Genomic DNA, 18984 nt, shown 5'->3' with positions numbered 1-18984 from the left:
TAAAACAAAATTTAACCTAAAATATAATGCTTATTATCAAGAGAATCACTTTCTATTTGATATATGGAATTAAACCTGTGGATTATAGTATATCATATTTTATCTATATTTTTTAAAAAAACTCATTCAAACCACTGGTTTCATTTAGACCTTTTGTATTCAGTGTGAAAATCCAATTTGATTCCTGCTGTAATAAACAGGATCCAATCTGTTGAGCATCTCTACCGCATACGTCCTCCACTATCACACGCTTAAAATCACAAACTTTATGACCTACTTCAAAAAATAGGAACTCTAACCTGGTGAAGGATTCATGTTGGTTACAGAACGGTGAATCTGTTGCCTATGCACTTCATGTGATTTATGCATTGATTTAGTGGAAATGACGAATTTGGAAAAACAAAAGAACGTATTTTTTTTCCTTTAAATGGCTTCACACGTTTACTTCCAGATATATTTTAAATAAATTGTATCATATGAATTTTCTAGGTGAGTCAAATAGAAGAGCTGAAGTATGCATTAAAACAAGCTCAGGAGGAATGCCAGAACCAGAAGGAGCACCATGATCAGCTGAAATCAGATCTGGATGAATCTCATGATAAGGTACTGGAATATTGAGTAAAGATGCATTAAAAAAAGAATAAAAAGGAAGGGCAAAGTAAGAGTTGGACTTCAATTATTGCAAGAGGTGCAGTTTTATGCAAAATAGTAGCAGTCTAACATTTAGCCCTTGATCAGTGAGTAAAATGGGTTCTTCCAGACATTGTACTGAAGGAGAAAGAACTTTGATCATGAAGTTGATTTCAGAGGGGAAAACATATAAAGCACTGCAGAAAATAATGGGCTGCTGAGCTAAAAAGATTTTCTATGCTTTAAAATGGCAAATAAAACCCGAAACACGTGGTAGGAAAAGAAATACTACCATCCGTATAGATCATAGAATCACAAGAATGGCAAGGAAGCATCCAATGATCAGCTCCAGGGAGATCAAAGAAGATGTTCAGAGACCGGTGAGTCCTGCAACCATCAGAAGACTCCTACATGAAGCCAAACTATTTGCAAGAAACCCTTGTAAAGTACCATTGCTGAATAAAAGACATGTCGAAAAGGTTAGTTTGCTGATGAACACATTGACTGGCCTAAAGAGAAGCGGCGCAACATTCTCTGAACAGATGACAGCAAGATTGTCTGGGGCCTTTAAACCCAGTAAGAACAGCTTGTGAGACCACCCATAAACATTGAATTCAAGCTACAGCACACTGTGAAGTCTGTAAAACATGGAGGTGCAAGCATAATGGTTTGGGGATGTTTCTCATACTATTGAATTGGGCCTATTTATCACATACCAGGCACCATGGACTAGTTTGAATATATCAAATTACTGAAAAAGGTCATGCCTTATGCTGAAGAAGAAATGCCCTTGAAATGGGTGTTTCAGCAGGACAATGACACCCTAAAACACAATCAAGCGGGCAACATCCTGATTACAGACCAATCCCCAGACCTCAATCTGATTGAGAATTTGTGGAGTGAAATGCTGTTTTTGATTCAAAACTTAAGAACCCAAAAGACCTGTGGACTGTAGTGCAGTCAGCTGGGGCTGGAGTATCTGTTCTCCGGTGTCCGATATTAACTGACCCCATGCCGCACAGATGTAAGCAGTTATCAGAAATAAAGGTCATACGACTAAATATTAGTTCAGTGATTAACAGAAAAGCAAAGTCTGGAAACAAATTTCAGTTTATACTGTAAATTTTCGAGTTTCTACATAAAAATTCAGACACTTTTTTTGAGCAGCCTATTATTCCTTTTTCTTCATTGTAAGTTTAAAAATGTATATTTTGTTCATGTTTTCATTTGGAATTGAATGTGCAGCTCACAGTGTCTTGTGTATATGGAAATAAATGCAGTTATGAGGATTGAGCTTTTTCTCAGTTGTTTTAAATACACTGCTTTTATTTTGCACATAACTGTATATTTCATAATAAAGGGATGAGGCAGACTCTTAAATTCTAGGTGAGAGTGCACAAAATTCTTGATGGTTTCTAGAATACATCCAGTTGGATCTTACAGTAATGAGTATATCCAATGCTGCAGATTTTCTGCTATTCATCTGAAACAACCACATTTGGATGAATGGAACCGATTTTCAGCCGCAGAAACTTCTGCATCAAAATGTGCAGTGTGGGAATTCACCCCAAACGACAGACTGTCTTGTCTTTAAAAAAAAAAAAATCTAATGGAAATGATTCTTAATTAGAGAATCCTGCTCATCAACATCTGCTTATAAAAATAAATATTCAGTTATATCTGAAAAATTGCTTTATGAACTGAACTGTGATTTTGGCTATAATTTGCATGATGATGTCCAGTTAATTAAACCGTGTTGAGTAATTTGTTCTGGGATCTTTCATGTATCAGCATGTTCTTCATAGCTTTTCCACTATTTTAGGCCAAATTCAGATGTCCGTCTTTTACTTAAAGTACATGTTCTATCTATGGTTTTCACAGACTATAATGGGTACATGTTCTATCGGGCTATTTACATGTCACTGACTTTTTTGCAGACCGTAGAAATGCAAAAAAAAATACGGTGACATTGTCTTGTCTTTTTCTCCTTCTCTGCAACACAATGACAATCACGGAACCATAGACTTGTATCGGTGAAAATCACTGACAATACACGAATGGCTTCAGTGTGCAAGCCGTATTCTGTCCAAGATTAACATTGTAATGGATAGGAGAAGTCATTAGAGTTGGTGCAAATTAATTTACAGGATCCAGACCAGCGGCGGGGCAGTAATCTGTGGCTGTCGGACAAGCTCCTTCTTGAGAACCGCCTCTTACATCCCGTCATCCGCACCTCTTCTTTTGATTATCCGGGCTGGTGTGATGTCACATGTACATCATTAAACACACGAAAAAGAAAATGATGTCTGAATAAGGCCTAAGTGTGATAAATGACCAACAGGGGAAACTGCAAGAATGTGTAGGCCCTTTATGTCCTGTGCTTTGTAATCTTTGTATAAATCAGTGGTACATATACTTCACTCACATTTCTGTCATTGAATTGTGGCTTTACAGCTTTTGGATGCCAACAGCCAGCTGACCCTTGCACAATCTCAGCACATGCGAGAAGTCCACCAGCTGAAGGAGGAGGTGAGCAGTGCGGTGCCCAGGGAGCAGCTCGCCCAGGTACAGAAGCGGCTCGTAGAAGAACAGCAGAAAGTGCAGCAGCTGCAGGAGAGGATGAGGTTTCATGCTGAGCAGACAAACCGCCAACTGGCCATGCAACAGGTAGAACTGCAGTCTGTCCGGGGAACATGCATTTATTTAAATGTTTAAACAAAAATTGCCGAGAAGACCACCCTTGACCAACCAGAATCACTGCCCCTATTAATGTCCTTCCAGGGTAGAGTGTCACTGTACACTCTACAAATATTTCCATACACTTATCTGTCGAAAATTATTGTAGGAAAAATGTAAAAATCTGGGTACATAATATGCAATATATATTGTCTGAACAAATTATAAGCAGCATGCTAGACTCTATGCACTTCAGCTTATATACAGTATATAGTTCCACTTTATTCACCAGTCCGTTTTTATCCATTTTAAACAGACTGCACAATGATTCATTATATTCCATAGGCCTTTTTACATGCCCTACTTTGGTCCAATTTGTACATTTTAATGAATGAGTCTAAATCAACCCCCTATGAATCGTGAACATGTGAAATAAAGGTCTAATAGAGTTAGCATTGTTTTGGACCTAGGTATTCTACACTTCAGCTATTAAACCCCTCTTTGGGGAGCTTGCTGCTGGGATTCCTTGAAATGTTACGATGTCTAAGGAATCACATCATCAGTCACTGGACATTACACTAATTTTAGTGAAGGCCTTTTGTTAACTTACTTGCAGCTTTACATGGGCTTGTCTAAAACAGAAAACCTCTATAACCATTTCAATATATGCTAGAATATCCTTGTTAATGTGTCCTATTTATGCAGGAAGAACATGAGAAACTCCTCCGTAGGATGGAAGAACGAATGCAAGATGTGGAAATGAATCTGAAAAATGTCCGGGTAATGTTGCAAGAAAAAGTTGACCAGTTGAATGAGCAGGTGAGTGAGGCTGGTGTTCATTTGTGGGGGACACTATTGCATTAATCTTTTTAAAGGGAATCTATCAGTAGGATCAACCCTCCTAATCAGTCTATATGGGCATGCAGGTCATAAAAGGTTTAAATAAAATGCTTTGACATCTGTGATCTGGTGTCTTATTCTAGAGAAATCCACGTTTTTCTTAATAAGTAAGTAAACTGTTAATATCTATGGGCCAGACCCTGATCTACCAGAGAATCTGCCTCCAGAGATTATTTTAACTGAAAGTGGGAGTTACCAGTGTGAGACATGTAATGACTGACATATAATGACTGACATTCTGCTCTGCTGATCTATAGTGGCATGTAAAAGTTTGGGCACCTCTGGCCAAAATTACTGTTGTTGTGAACAGTTAAGCAAGTTGAAGATGAAATAATCTCTAAAAAGGCTAAAGTTAAAGATGCCACGTTTCCTTTGTATTTTAGGCAAAAAAATATATACATTGTAATTTTTTATATTTTAAAAATTATGAAAATGGGGCAATGCAGAAGTTTGGGCACCCTGCATGGTTATTACCAGTGTTGAGCGAACATGCTCGACACTGCTCGGTACTCGCCCGAGCATCACGCTACTCGGGATGTTAGGCGAGCACCGAGCATTTCCCGGGTTACTCGGGCGGGAGCTCGGGTCTCCGCCCTGCATGTTTGGCACTCTTTACAGAGCCAACGAACATGCAGGGATTGCCAGCCAGTCACTGTAATGCCGCAGCCATGTTGTTTGTGGGCATTACAGTGATTGGCTGGCCGCACAGCGTCACCTCCCAGACGATCAGCCCGTCATGATTGGTGTGTGTGGGTGTCTGTGCGGGGTGTGTGCTTTGTCTGTGCGATGTGTGCGGTGTCTGTGCGATGTCTGCGGGTGTGTGCGTGCAGGCAGACTTAGGCCGATGTGACACTACTACTCCCATCGGCCTGTGTCTGTCCCCCGTCCACTCGTGCCAGCAGGATCAGCTCGATGGGAGCAGTAGTTCCCATCAGCCTGATCCTGCTATTTAAATTGCCCTACTGTGTCCCCAATAAATGTAAAATACATGTCATTGGTGGCCAGTGGTTGCCTACAATAAATTAGTTCATACATTACCTGTCCCCGCCGATCGCCACCTAAAATAAAGTAAAAAATAAAAAACTACACCTATACTCACCTAGACACCTAATTCCCCGAAGCCATCGATCTCCTGTAATAAAATATAAAATAATAAACCACAACCTTATCCTTACCCCTCCGTAGTAGTCCACGAGTGTCCCACGATGATCTCCAGTTCAGAGCAGCCACATAGAATGTGACCGCTCTGAACCGCTGCCGCCGCTAGAATGATGGGGCCGTAAAGCAGCCCCGTCATTGCATAAGCGGGTTCACCGGAGTTCAGGCAGCGCTGCTCCGGTTAGCTCCTTTACGGCCCTGCTGTATCGTGAGAAATTCCCACGGTACAGCAGTGCCGTAAAGGGGGTCTCCGGAGCTGCGCTGCCTGAATACACTCCGGTGACCTCAGTCAGTGGCTCCCGCTGCCGGGAGCGGACGTGTTCCCGGCAGCGTGAGCTTACAGCAGCCATGCACAGCTGTCACCATCTCCAGATGTGACAGCTGTGCATGGGAGATCAGCGCAGGAACGTGGAAAGGTAACTATTTTTTTTTAGTAAACTAAGAATTAAATAAAATTGTGTGTTTTATTTCAAATAAATTATTTTTTTCTGGGTGTAGTGTTTTGTCTTTTTAACACTTTGTAGGTTAGTAATGGGGGTGTCTTATAGACGTCCATCATTACTAACCTGGGCTTCATGGCAGCTGGCGCTGACATGAACCCCAACCCTATTACCCCCTGCCACCGCACCAGGGCAGCGTGGAAGAGCGAGGCTAAGCGCCAGAATTGGCGCATCCTATGGATGCGCCATTTCTGGGGCGGCTGACGGCTGGTGTTTCTAGCCTGGGAGGGGGCCAATATTCATGGCACCCTTCCTGGGCTATTAATATCAGCCCCCAGCTGTCTGCCTAGCCTTTGCTAGCTATTAAATAGGGGGTACCCCACGTCATTTTTTTGGGGGGGTCCCCCATTTTAATAGCTAGTAAAGGCTAGGTATTCAGCTGGGGGCTGATATTAGTAGTCTGGGAAGCTCCGTGGGTATTACCCACTTCCCAGGCTTCAAACATCTGCCCCAGCCGTCTGCTTAACCTCCGCTAGAGCCTAAAATTATGGGGGATCCCACGCCAATTTTTTTTTAAATAAATCCTTTATTTTAACACTAAATGACATTTGAGGACTTAATAAAGATGCAGTCCCTAAATTATTATTTATTTTTTAATTAATTTTTCCCAAAAATTTTGACGTGGGCTTTGCCATATTTTTGTATGCCAGCCAGGTACAGCATCCAGCTTCTATGAACGCGCCATTTTCCGGGGTGGCTGCGGACTGCAATTTGCACCGGGGGGGGCAGAAAGCTTGGGCCTCCCTGCGCTGCAGATTCCATCCCCCAGCTGCCTAGTTGTACCTGGCTGGACACACAAATAGGGAGAAGCCCCACGTATTTTTTTTTTAAATTATTTCATGAAATTCATGAAATAATAAAGAAAAAAGGGGCTCCCCTATATTGTTGTGTCCGGCCAGGTACAAATAGGCAGCTGGTGGTTGGGGGCAGCCCGTTCCTGCCTGCTGTACCTGGCTGGACACAAATATAGTGCGAAGCCCCACGTCAATTTTTTTTTAATTATTTCAGGAAATTCATGAAATAATTTAAAAAAAATTGACGTGGGGCTTCGCACTATATTTGTGTCCAGCCAGGTACAGCAGGCAGGAACGGGCTGCGCCCAACCACCAGCTGCCAATTTGTACCTGGCAGGACACAACAATATAGGGAAGCCCTTTTTTTAAAAAATTATTTCATGAATTTCATGAAATAATTTAAAAAAAAAAATACGTGGAGCTTCGCCCTATTTTTGTGTCCAGCCAGGTACAACTAGGCAGCTGGGGGCTGGAATCCGCAGCGCAGGGAGACCCAAGCTTTCTGGGCCCCACCCGCTGCAAATTGCAGTCCGCAGCCACCCCGGAAAATGGCGCGTTCATAGAAGCGCCATCTTCTGGCGCTGTACCCAACTCATCCAGGGCCCTGGTGCGGTGGCTCACTGGGTAATAAAGGGGTTAAGGCCAGCTTGGCATTATCAGCTGGCCCTAAGCCCGGAATTCATGGGGTCACGCCAATATTAGACATGACCACCATGAATTTCTAGTAAAGTATTTAAAAAAAACACAACACCCAGAAAAAAGTCCTTTAATTGAAATAAACACACAATTCTTTATTGTTCTAAATTAAACTATACTTACCACCACGCCCATTCCAGCTGAAGCCAACGATCTCCTGCAATAAAAGAAAAATAATAAAGCAACCTCATCCTTACCTTTCCATGGTTCCCACGACAGCTTCAGCTCTGCTACATCGAGATGACAGGCTGGACCGCAGCAAAACGCTGCCATCCAGCCTGTCATCCTGCAGACACTGAGAAGCGCAGGCATGCTTGCGCTCCTCAGTGTCTCTCTGTGACGGCATAAAGATGAGCCGAGGTCATGTCCAATGAACTCGGCTCACCTCATGCACGTCACTGACAGCGTGGGAAAATTCTCACGCTGAAGCGCTGAGTGCAGGAGAATTCTCCCACGCTGTCAGTGACGTGCATGAGGTGAGCCGAGTTCATTGGACATGAACTCGGCTCATCTGGATGCCGTCACAGAGAGACACTGAGGAGCGCAAGCATGCCTGCGCTTCTCAGTGTCTGCAGGATGACAGGCTGGATGGCAGCGTTTTGCTGCGGTCCAGCCTGTCATCTCGATGTAGCAGAGCTGAAGCTGTCGTGGGAACCATGGAAAGGTAAGGATGAGGTTGCTTTATTATTTTTCTTTTATTGCAGGAGATCGTTGGCTTCAGCTGGAATGGGCGTGATGGTAAGTATGGTTTAATTTAGAACAATAAAGGATTGTGTCTTTATTTCAATTAAAGGACTTTATTCTGGGTGTTTGTGTTTTTTTTAACTTTGACTATGGGGTTAGTAATGGGGGTGTCTTATAGACGCCTCTCCATTACTAACCTGGGCTTGATGTCAGCTGGCATTATAAGCTGACATCAACCCCAGCCCTATTACCCCACTGCTACCGCTACAGGGCAGTGGGAAGAGCGAGGCTAAGTGCCAGAATTGGCGCATCCTATGGATGCGCCATTTCTGGGGCGGCTGACGGCTGGTGTTTCTAGCCTGGGAGGGGGCCAATATTCATGGCACCCTTCCTGGGCTATTAATGTCAGCCCCCAGCTGTCTGCCTAGCCTTTGCTAGCTATTAAATTAGGGGGGACCCCACGTCATTTTTTTGAGGGGGTCCCCCATTTTAATAGCTAGTAAAGGCTAGGTATTCAGCTGGGGGCTGATATTAGTAGCCTGGGAAGCTCCGTGGGTATTACCCCCTTCCCAGGCTTCAAACATCTGCCCCAGCCGTCTGCTTAACCTCCGCTAGAGACTAAAATTATGGGGAACCCCACGCCAATTTTTTTTTAAATAAATCCATTATTTTAACACTAAGTGACAAGTACAGTAATCAACACTGTCACTGTACTTCATATATATGTGACTGACATGTTTCTATCTATCTAATCTATGTATGATGCTCTATTCTGTCTGTTATAAATTGTCGGGTACCGGTGTATGCCGCTGCTGAATTGCCGGCCGGCTTTTTTAAAGAGACGGTGCATGAAAACACTATTATTTTTTTAAATAAATCCTTTACACTAAATGACAAGTACAGTAAGCAACACTGTCACTGTACTTCATATATATGTGACTGACATGTTTCTATCTATCTAATCTATGTGTGATATTCTTTCTGTTGTAAATAGTCGGGTACCGGTGTATGCCGCTGCTGAATTGCCGGCTTTTCGCGTAATACATTCTACATTATTCTTAGTTGTTTTACTTCATGTAGAATTAACCTTCAAGGAAAGAAAGGGTTTATTTTCATTCCGATATTTGTGTCCCATTGACTTGCATTGGTTTCCGGTATCAGAATCGGCGATATCCGATACTTTTTGGGTATCGGTCCGATCCAATCCGATACGATATTTCCTGATATCGGAAGGTATCGCTCAACACTATTAACATATTTCACAGGAAAGCAGTTTCATTTTCGTTTTTGAATGTTTTATTGTGAGCCTGTAAAAGTGGCTTAATACCTCTGACCACGTTGTTGACAGCAGTGACCTGGGGGTCAGAAATGCTTCCTGGGGCGATCCCCATGCTGTCCCCATGTCATTTGAGCACTGTCACTATCGTTTTGGGCACTTGTTAGGCTTTTAAAAGACTGCCGGGGGAGCCGCCGCAAAAATGCTCGAGTCTCCCATAGACTAACATTGGGCTCGTTGCTCGGGTCGAGCACCCGAGTATCACGGCAAGCTCGGCCCGAGCTTCGAGCACCCGAGCATTTTAGTGCTCGCTCAACACTAGTTATTACCTAGTAGCACCATCTTTTGCAAGTATTAAAGCTTGTAACCACTTTTTGGAGCCAGCCAAGAGTCTTTCAATTCTTGTTTGAAGGATATTCATAATTCTTCCAGTTCTGTGATATTCCTGGGTCGTCTTGCATGCACTGCTATATTGAGGTCTAGCCACAGATTTTCAATGATCAGATCAGAGGACTGTGAGGGGAATTGTAAAACGTTCAGCTCGCGTTTTTGTAGGTAGTCTATTGTCGATTTTGGTGTGTGTTTAGGATCATTATTCATTTGTAGAAGCCATCCTCTTTTCAACTTCAGCTTTTTACAGATATGTTATGTTTGTATCAAGAATTAATGAAATTTCAACTCTTCCTTCTACCCGTGAAATGTTCCTTGTGCCATTGGCTGCAACACAACCTCAAAGCATGATTGATCCACCCCCATGCTTACTGGTTGGCGAGATGTTCTTTTCCTGAAATTCTGTGCCCTTTTTTCTCCACCTTTGATCATTGTGGCCACAGAGTTCTATTTTAACCTCATCAGTCCACAAGACTTGTTTCCAAAATGCAGCTTGTTTAGATGCTCTTTTGCATACTTCTGATGCTGAATTTAATGGTGATGGTGCAGGAGGTGTACTTCTGATGACTCTTCCATGAAGGTCATATTTGTGTAGGTGTCTCTGAACAGTAGAACAATGTACCACAACTCCAGAGTCTGCTAAATCTTTCTGAATGTCTTTTGCAGTCAAACGGGGGTTCCGATTTGCCTCTCTAGCAATCCTATGAGTAGCTCTCACTGAAATTTTGCTTGGTCTTTCAGACATTATCTTCACCTCCACTGTTCCTGTTAACTGCCATTTCTTAATTACATTTCGAACTGAGAAAAGGGCAACTTGAAAACTATTTGCTATCTTCTTATAGCCTTCTCTTTCTTTGTGGGCCTCCACCATTTTCACTTTCAGAGTGCCAGGCAGCTGCTGAGAACAACCTATGGCCGCTGTTTTTTGGTACAAGGTCAGAGGACGCTGGGTTTTTATAAAGCTGGGAAATTTGCATTACCTGGCTTTTTGTTACAATGATGGTGAACAAGCCATAACCCTAACAATCTAATTAAGGTCTGAAACTTTGGTCAAAGTTATCTGAACACACAAATCTCCAAGGGTGCCCAAACTTTTACATCGCCCATTTTTCCTTTTTGTCATTTTTAAAATGTAGAAAATTACTATATAAATATTTTACCTAAAATACGAAGGAAATGTGTTGCTTAACTTTAGGCCTTTTAGAGATTAGTTCATCTTAAACTTGCTTAACTGTTCACAATAACAGAAATTTTGACTAGGGGTGCCCATACTTTTACATGCCACTGTACATGCTTCACATGGTAAAGCCCACCTTCATTTAAGAAATAAGTTCTGGAGACAGATTCCCCAGGAGATCTATGTCTGGCCCATAGATTTTAACAGCTTATTTACAGATTAAGAAAAACGTGTTTCCCTGGAATAAGACATCGACTTGCAAGTATCACTTTTATTCCTCTTCCTGTGACCTGCAAGCCCATAAAGACTGCTTAGGAGGGTTCATCCTACTGACAAATTCCCATTAAGAGTACAGGGCTTTATATTGTATATTTGCATTGCAGAATGCTGGGAAAGCTCTTTACTGCATGAAGCTGCTTGCCTGCATTAATGGTCACCTAGATTTGAAGCTTCCATTAAAAACTAGAAATAGCATAACTGAACAAGTTTGGGATGTTGTACATGAGCGCCCACCACAGCCTTCAGGTGACGGTACATGGTGGCACAGTGAATGTGGGTGACATGTAGATGTAAGGTGCCAGGGGAGGGATCCATCAGGCTGACTGGTGTCTGTTGTACTGCTTGACAGGCTACCTGCCATAACATACCCTGAAAATACAATGAAGTCAGCCAGAGGTACTAGATTTTGCCATTGGTTGTCATTGACAGAATCTATCAACAATATGTCCTTCACTACTTAGAAGGGTAAAAAGGACCAACCGTAACTTGGTTGTCTTGCTTACCCTGGAGCTGCCCACGACCACTTAACATGCATATGTTACTAACAGAGTGATTGCCTGTAGAATTATATGGATTTCTGCTTTGGACTCTGCTGCCCACCTGTTATAAAATCAGCTGTGTATCAGTCTGAATGTTTGATGCTCCTTCTTTGCTCATATCTATTCAGCTGGAGAAAAATGCCAAGTCTGACTTGCTTCTAAAAGATCTATATGTGGAGAACGCCCAGCTGATGAAGGCTCTGCAAGTGACAGAACAGCGGCAGAAGAGTGCAGAGAAGAAGAACTATTTCCTGGAGGAGAAGATTGCAGCATTAAACAAAGTTGTGAAGAAAATTGCCCCTGCCTCTCTGGCCATCTGATACTGAATGTGCACTAGCCTGTCAGGGATGGTCCTGGTACTAGGACCACCATGCCTCACTATGGCTTCCACCTGTAGCCTTTTCGTTTCTATGGATTTCCAACAATAAAAAGCTGTGAACACAATTCATGAATTGTACAAAAGGCATACATCATAGCAGAAGACAATCAGACGGGTAATTGGCAGAGCTTGAACTGTTCAGACTTTGGCAGCACATGTCATTTTATACCCTGCCACTATGGCAGCTTCCTACTGGAGACTAAGGACTATGGAGGACTATGCCAGTCTATGCACTACCCAACAATGGCTGCTGTGCAGCCTGATATGATGCCAGGCATGGTATACAGAGCAGGTCTCCTTTCCTTTAATAGCAGTTAGGTGACTGGCTGAATACAACTCCTTTAGTCATCTGATTTCACTTTGCAGTAGTGAAAGGGGCTTGTGGTTGGGATCCTTTTATTCTGCACTATTTTAAGAGTAAAACACTATGTTACTGTTACTTCTTTGGGTTGGTCCAAATGTTACATGTCTCATGTCAGATTTTTTATTTCCTGCCATGAAAGTTATGGTAAAGCCTCATGCACATGTCTGCACTGGAGCTAACCTAGAGGAAGTGTCAGATTTTGGATGTATGGATAATTTCTTCTCTAAATGTATTGTTTTAGGGGACAATATCTCCATACTTACTACATCTGAATCAAGGTCTCCATACACTTTAGCAGAGGGCCCACACACTTACTTGACCAAAAGCTGTTCCTCCCCCTCCTCCTGTGTTCAGGGGAGCGTGCAGGTGTTATCAATGGGCAGAGGGGAGTAAGCCACTACCAGATGCTTTCAATTTTAACAACGCGACCAGCCAACATTTGTCATCAGGGACAACAGTAAAATTTTATTGTCAGCTGGCCCTACTGAAATCAGCCGTGTCCAGGGCTAGGTGCACACTGTGCCTATGCAATATAGTGGGAAAAGCTCCAGATACAAGTTCCTTTACAATGGGTATGGTGAACAGATATCTCAGCACCTATTGTGACTGGCCAGTCGGCTGCATACCTCCTGAGCGTGGACGCAGTCAGGATCCAGCCTAAGGCCTCATTCACATGTCAGTGTTTTGCCCGGTCTTATTTTCACAGACCCATAGACTTGTATCGGCACTGTTTTGATGCTGGTAAAACAAAAAGACAAGTCTTTGTCATTTGCAAAAAAAACCCACGGACATATGAAAACCCGCATATACTATAAAGGGTACAAGTCACAGAACACACACGTACGCACGCAACACTGACGTGTAAATGAGCCCAAAGTTGTACTGCCATCCTAAGCATCTGCAGCTTCCATCCACAACATTACACCTTGCTGCTCCTCCATAACTAGTATTCCAATGTGAATATTTTCCCATGTTTCCCATAAATATTTCAACTCGACAATTCACCACGAAGTGAGAACTGGACGCTAGGTGGATTGTTTCGTTTTAGATAAAGGATTTGTGTAACCGAGCAATGAATGTGAAGTGTCAACCTTAGCTATAAAGCAGGTATACCTCCTGAAAGAAGTGTATATGATCAGCAGATAGAATTCAACAATCTACAAAGGTGGGTTGATCAACCTCCAATTTTATATTGCAAGGAAGAAAATGGGTGCTTATTCCAAAGTAGGAGGCCACATTACTCCTTAGTCAGAAAATTAATATTGTATAAGGGAACAGCGCAAGGAAAAAAAGGCACAAAACTGAATGTTTTTCAATGCTTTTAATTTTCTTTTTTAATATGCAAAAGTTATTGCACTGCAAAATGAAGTACAGCAACATTTTGGGTAATGTACCCTTCATCAGGCTTTGCATGGGAGGTGTATGGAAAAAATGCAGAATGGCCACTTGTAGTGGTATATGAAGGGATGGAATCACTGGGCTGAATAAGGATCCAGAGAGAATGGAAATGACTACTGTCCATAGGAGACAGGACCCAGTGGTACAACGTGCAGTAATGCGTGGTGGCCGCTCCATCCCCTCATATACTGGCACAAGTGAACATGCTGCATTTTTTTTCATCCAAGAAAGACATTGCACACACATCCTATTCATAGCCTGACTGTATGTGAGGTGTGAGGGTACACAATTCAAAACACTTGTGCCTATTTTTGGTGCACTATTCCCTTATAGAATAATAATTCAGCAATCGGGCAGCTTCTGCATCCAAAAGAAAAAAAATTATAGATGTAACTTATTAAACAATTTATACAAAAGATCTGACCTAATTCTCGATTTCACAGAAATTGCAAATACTGCACTTAGGCAGTGTTCACATGTTGTAGATGTGCAGTGCTTTTGTTGCCTTAATTGTGGTAGAACTGCAATGCTTTTTGCTGCGATTTTGGTAAACTGCAGCAAAACGTTGCATCGTTTTTTTTGCAATGCTTGCATAAAACAAAATGCAACGCAGTCTTCCGATGAGCCAATTTCGGCTTGCTAATGAACATTGATCGGCGCTCATTTACACAAGAATTGATAAGAGTGTATCACTCGGTCCCTATACAGCATTATGTTACTGGCAGCACATCCCATGTTTACCCAGGGCGATTTGTGCCGCAAATGATTATTTGGATTGTTTATGCCAGCATAAAAAAAAAAATTGCCTGATGAAGTGGTTTTGCTCATTCACCAGTTGATCACTGGCATCATTACACAGGGCGATTATCAGCTGATCGTAAAGGAATGCCCAGGTTTATGCTATCCTATCTGAAAGCAGCATGATGTAGGGGCAGAGAGGCCAATTCCATCCTTGTTTTTACTGCTGAAGATCTAGCAGTTCTCTGAATGCTGAGCTCTGTATAACCCTGTCCACATCACTGACTGGTAGCATTTTTTCTGCCCATGTAAAGTGTTCACAAAAAGCTGCCAGTCCGTGGTGTGGGCAGGGATATGTAGAGCTCATAAATATGGAGGACTACCTGGCAGCAGCAGGTTTACTAGTCTTCTAGTGGTAATCTGCTGCTGAACAGCGATTTTAATCAAAACTACCCTAAGCAGCTCAATAAAACAAACATAACTAGAATCAAGTTATCTGACCCTAGATGAAGCTGCTCTCTGATCAGGTGGCAAAAATCTGGTGAGAGATTCCTTTTAATGGGCATTGGGGAGCCTCCCCACGATGCAGCTGGCTGTGTGGCAGATATCATGCTCCCTTGCCAGGCAAAGGGCAGCACAATTGTGAGACAAAATCGTGTGGCAACTGGTCTGTTGTAGATGAGCAAAGCTTGTGCTGCTGTGTGGCCTCAGCCTTACTCGACACATTTATAAAATGAGGTGTAACCCTAATATAGTGTGGGGTCCATACTGCTGTGTTATCGGGAGAACCCAGACATTGTCCTACGTCATAAAAAAGTGCTCCGTTTGGAGGACTTTATCTTGACAGTCTAGTAAAAAATTCCTGAAAAAAAAATAAATAAAAAAAAATCAGTGCCCAAAAAGGACGCTACACCCAGTTCAGGTATATGTGCTGGCTGATAACAGCTAGCACTAGCTTAGCTGCTCGTCTATGGTTGTACATAGGCACACCACTTTTTAAGCCTCTGGGTATTGCAAGAATATCAGGCTCAGAATGGGCACAAGAAGAAAAAACAGGACTGCACGTCCGCAATGTTTTGCTTCTATTTGATCGTAAGAAAGAATGAAGAAATCAACTTTATTTTCTTGATCTGGAAAGGCAGCCATGTTGACTGTTTTCTTCTGCTACCAATCGAGCCTTATCTTAAAGCATGAGCTACATTTTCTTATAGATTTTGCTTTATGTGCAATATTCCACACTAATATTTTAGCTTCTACAATCCCTTTCTGCTGCCTACTAGGCCCAATGACACCATGTCTGATATTCCGAATCACATCTGTATTAAAGGTAAATCATTTGGCATTCTTAACAGAGTTAGGAATTTATTGAATAGTTGTTCTATACACGCTGGTGACATACACAACCATGTCTGTACATGTACTCTTCTGTTCTTGGCCAGCTGTATACATTTCATAAAATATATGTACAGTTTTATATGTAAAATGTGTGTATATTTATACTGCAGATACCAAAAATAAGCCTGGACTTAAATGTAACGACGTTACAGAGGCCTGATGATAAACGTTCTTATGACAAGGATGATAATAAAAATTGCAAATCAATTAAGTGGTTTTGTAATTTTTTTAGAATTGGGTCATTTTTTTTTAGAAATTTTAAGAGAGAACTTATGTCCAGAAATGCTATTTTCCTACAGGTGTAAGGGGAAATCTGCAGGCCTTACTGGAGCAGTGGCTAAAGGGAGAACAAAGTTTTATTCTCCCTGTAGCTGCCCTTTTAGTCATCCAAAAAGTGCATTATACAATGAGCGCACAGTAATCACTCCCCGCACATTGTCAGCCTCCTCTGTCCACACAAACCAACAACATTATATAAATTGATTTATTCAAAGTAGAAATCCATATTTACATGTTACTATACACATAAAAGATAAATCCAGTATGGAGGACCTCATGACAATATGTGCTCCAGGATGCCTTGCCGGATGAGCTGTTCACATTTCCACCTGGGCAAGAAATGCTGTAGATAAAAGGAAGAGAAGTAAAACAATGAGGAGGCTCATGTTCAATAAGCATCTAGACTTTAAATGTGAAGTTGTATAGTGAAAGAATATAAAGGGAATCTTGTCTCCAGGATTGAGCCATATAGTCTGAATCCGAAAGCAGCATAAAGTAGGGACAGCGACCCTAATTCCAGTGATGTGTCCCTTACTGTGCTGCTTGCTACAGTTTTGATAAAATCACTGTTATCAGCAGATTATCACAAGAGGATTAGTAAACCTGCTGCCATGTAGCCCTTTATATTAATGAGCTCTATATAACCCTGCCTATGCACAGTGTACACAGAAAGCTGCCAATTAGTGGTGGAGGCAGGGTTATATAGAGCTCTGCATTTAGAGAACTGCTAAAGTCCCTGTATCTATCAAAACTAGAGCAAGAAGTCCAGTAAGTGACGCATTACAGTAATAAGGAGCTTTATCCCTACATAAGGCTGCTCTCAGATGGGGGTAGCAAAAATTGGTGACAGATTCCCTTTAAAGAGTGTCAGTAGGATCAACCCTCCTAAGCAGTCTATATGGGCATGGAGGTCATAGAAAGTTGAAAATAATACATTGATATCTGCGATCCTATGTCTTATTCCAGAGATATCCACAATTTTCTTAATATTGATCCTACGAACAGTCCCTTTTAACAGCTCATTTACATGTTAAGATATGGATTTCTGGTAATAAGACATCAGATCCCATATAGCAAGGTATCATTTTATTCAACTCTATGACCTGCATGCCCATATAGACGGCTTAGGGGGGTTGACCCTACAGACAGATTCCATTTAAGAGGATTGTCTGCCATGGCATGAATGGCAATGTGTTTGTGGGAAAAAAAGGCCACTGGTCTTATTCTCATGAGCAGGTATGCAATCAATGGGGTGTCCAACATCACTGAAATAAGATTCAGAAACAAGCAAATTCATCGGCTACAATGAAGGGGGCAACCACCATACACAATGAAATATTGGCTATTTCTGTAACTCCCTTTAGATTAAAAAAAAAAGGAGAAGGTCACACACATCTCTCCATTAAAAGGGAGCCCATCAGCTGATTTATACTGCCCAAGCCACAAACCGCATGAACCAAAGCCTGGCTGTGCGGTTGCAGTCAGGTGTATTTTTCTCAGACGCTCCAGTATTTCAGAAGACATTAGTTAGAGGATGCGGCCAGGGACTATGGCAGAGACTTGTCAATTACCTCTTGCAGCTCTGGGAAAAGCCGGCCACGGGTGGGTCAGACTACTCGTGGCTCTCCCTATGGTAGCCAGCTGGATCTTCTATCTAACTATATTTTTCTGAAAAGCTGAAGCGTTTCAGAGAAATAGAGCCTGGCTGTGTGGTTGTAGCCAGGTATATAAGTCGTGTTGCCCTTGGTTTGGGCACCATAAACCACATCACATTTGAAGTCACTTTGAGAGGTCTATATGACAGAAGATACCAAAAAGTGACACCATTCTAAAAACTGCACCCCTCAAGGTGCTCAAAACCACATTCAAGACATTTATTAACCCTTCAGGTGCTTCACAGGAATTAATGGAATGTGAAAGGAAAAAAATGAATACAACTTTTTTTTCACAAAAATTTTACTTTAGACAATGTTTTTTATTTTCGCAAAAGTACCAGGAAAAAATGGACCTCAAAATGTATTGTGCAATTTCTCCTGAGCATGCCGATACCCCGGGGATATGTGATCGAAAACTACTTTTGAGGCACAGTACAAAGCTCAGAAGGGAAGAAGGGCCATATTGGAGTAAATATTTTGCTGGGCTGGTTTGACCGTGCCATGTCACATTGGCAGAGCCCCATAAGAGACCCCATTTTACAAACTACACACCTCAAATTCATCTAGGGGTGCAGTGAGCATGCTGACACCTCATGTGCCTCACAGAATTTTACACCATTGGGCGGTGAAGAAATAATTACATTTTTACCACCAAAATTTTGTTTAAGCCCCAGATTTTACATTTTCACACTGGGAAATGGGGCAAAACGACATCAAAATTTGTCACAGTTTTCGCTGAATGTAGAAATACCCCATATGTGGCTGTACAGTACTGCTTAGCCACACGGAGAGACTCTGGAGGGACGGAGCGCTATTTGCCTCCTGGAGGTCAGATTTTCCTAGAATAGTATGCAGACTCCATATACAGAGACCCTAAGTGCCCCGAAGAGCAGAATCCCCCTCAAGTGACCCCATTTTGGAAATTATACCCCTTTGGGAATTTATCTACAGGTGTGGTGAGGTTTTTAACTACAGGTGCATCTCCCTAAATTAGAATATCATCCAAAAGTAAATTTATTTCAGTTCTTCAGTACAAAAAGTGAAACTCATATTATATAGAGTCATTACAAACAGAGT

General features: G+C 42.0%; 2 protein-coding genes across 3 annotated transcripts in view; one reads left to right on the top strand and one right to left on the bottom strand.

The window, feature by feature from the left end:
• Positions 1 to 16176, top strand: part of NINL (ninein like) — a 170578-nt gene extending 154402 nt beyond the window's left edge. For both annotated transcript variants that reach the window (XM_073672517.1, XM_073672516.1), the window contains 4 exons: positions 490 to 603; positions 3085 to 3297; positions 4012 to 4125; positions 11828 to 16176. In XM_073672517.1, the coding sequence (XP_073528618.1) occupies positions 490 to 603; positions 3085 to 3297; positions 4012 to 4125; positions 11828 to 12019 (633 nt within the window). In that variant the 3' untranslated portion in view covers positions 12020 to 16176. The remainder of the gene's footprint in view (positions 1 to 489; positions 604 to 3084; positions 3298 to 4011; positions 4126 to 11827) is intronic.
• A 267-nt stretch (positions 16177 to 16443) lies between these two features.
• Positions 16444 to 18984, bottom strand: part of GINS1 (GINS complex subunit 1) — a 28215-nt gene continuing 25674 nt past the window's right edge. Inside the window, exon 7 of the mRNA XM_073672522.1 lies at positions 16444 to 16595. Within this exon, the coding sequence (XP_073528623.1) occupies positions 16527 to 16595 (69 nt within the window). The 3' untranslated portion in view covers positions 16444 to 16526. The remainder of the gene's footprint in view (positions 16596 to 18984) is intronic.

This window comes from Phyllobates terribilis, unplaced genomic scaffold (genome assembly GCF_046119375.1).
Source record: "Phyllobates terribilis strain yellow unplaced genomic scaffold, ASM4611937v1 Scaffold_3__8_contigs__length_932513732, whole genome shotgun sequence".
NCBI classification, from domain to species: domain Eukaryota; kingdom Metazoa; phylum Chordata; class Amphibia; order Anura; family Dendrobatidae; genus Phyllobates; species Phyllobates terribilis.
Note: the sequence above shows the minus strand (reverse complement) of the source record. Positions and strands in the feature narration are given on the sequence as shown.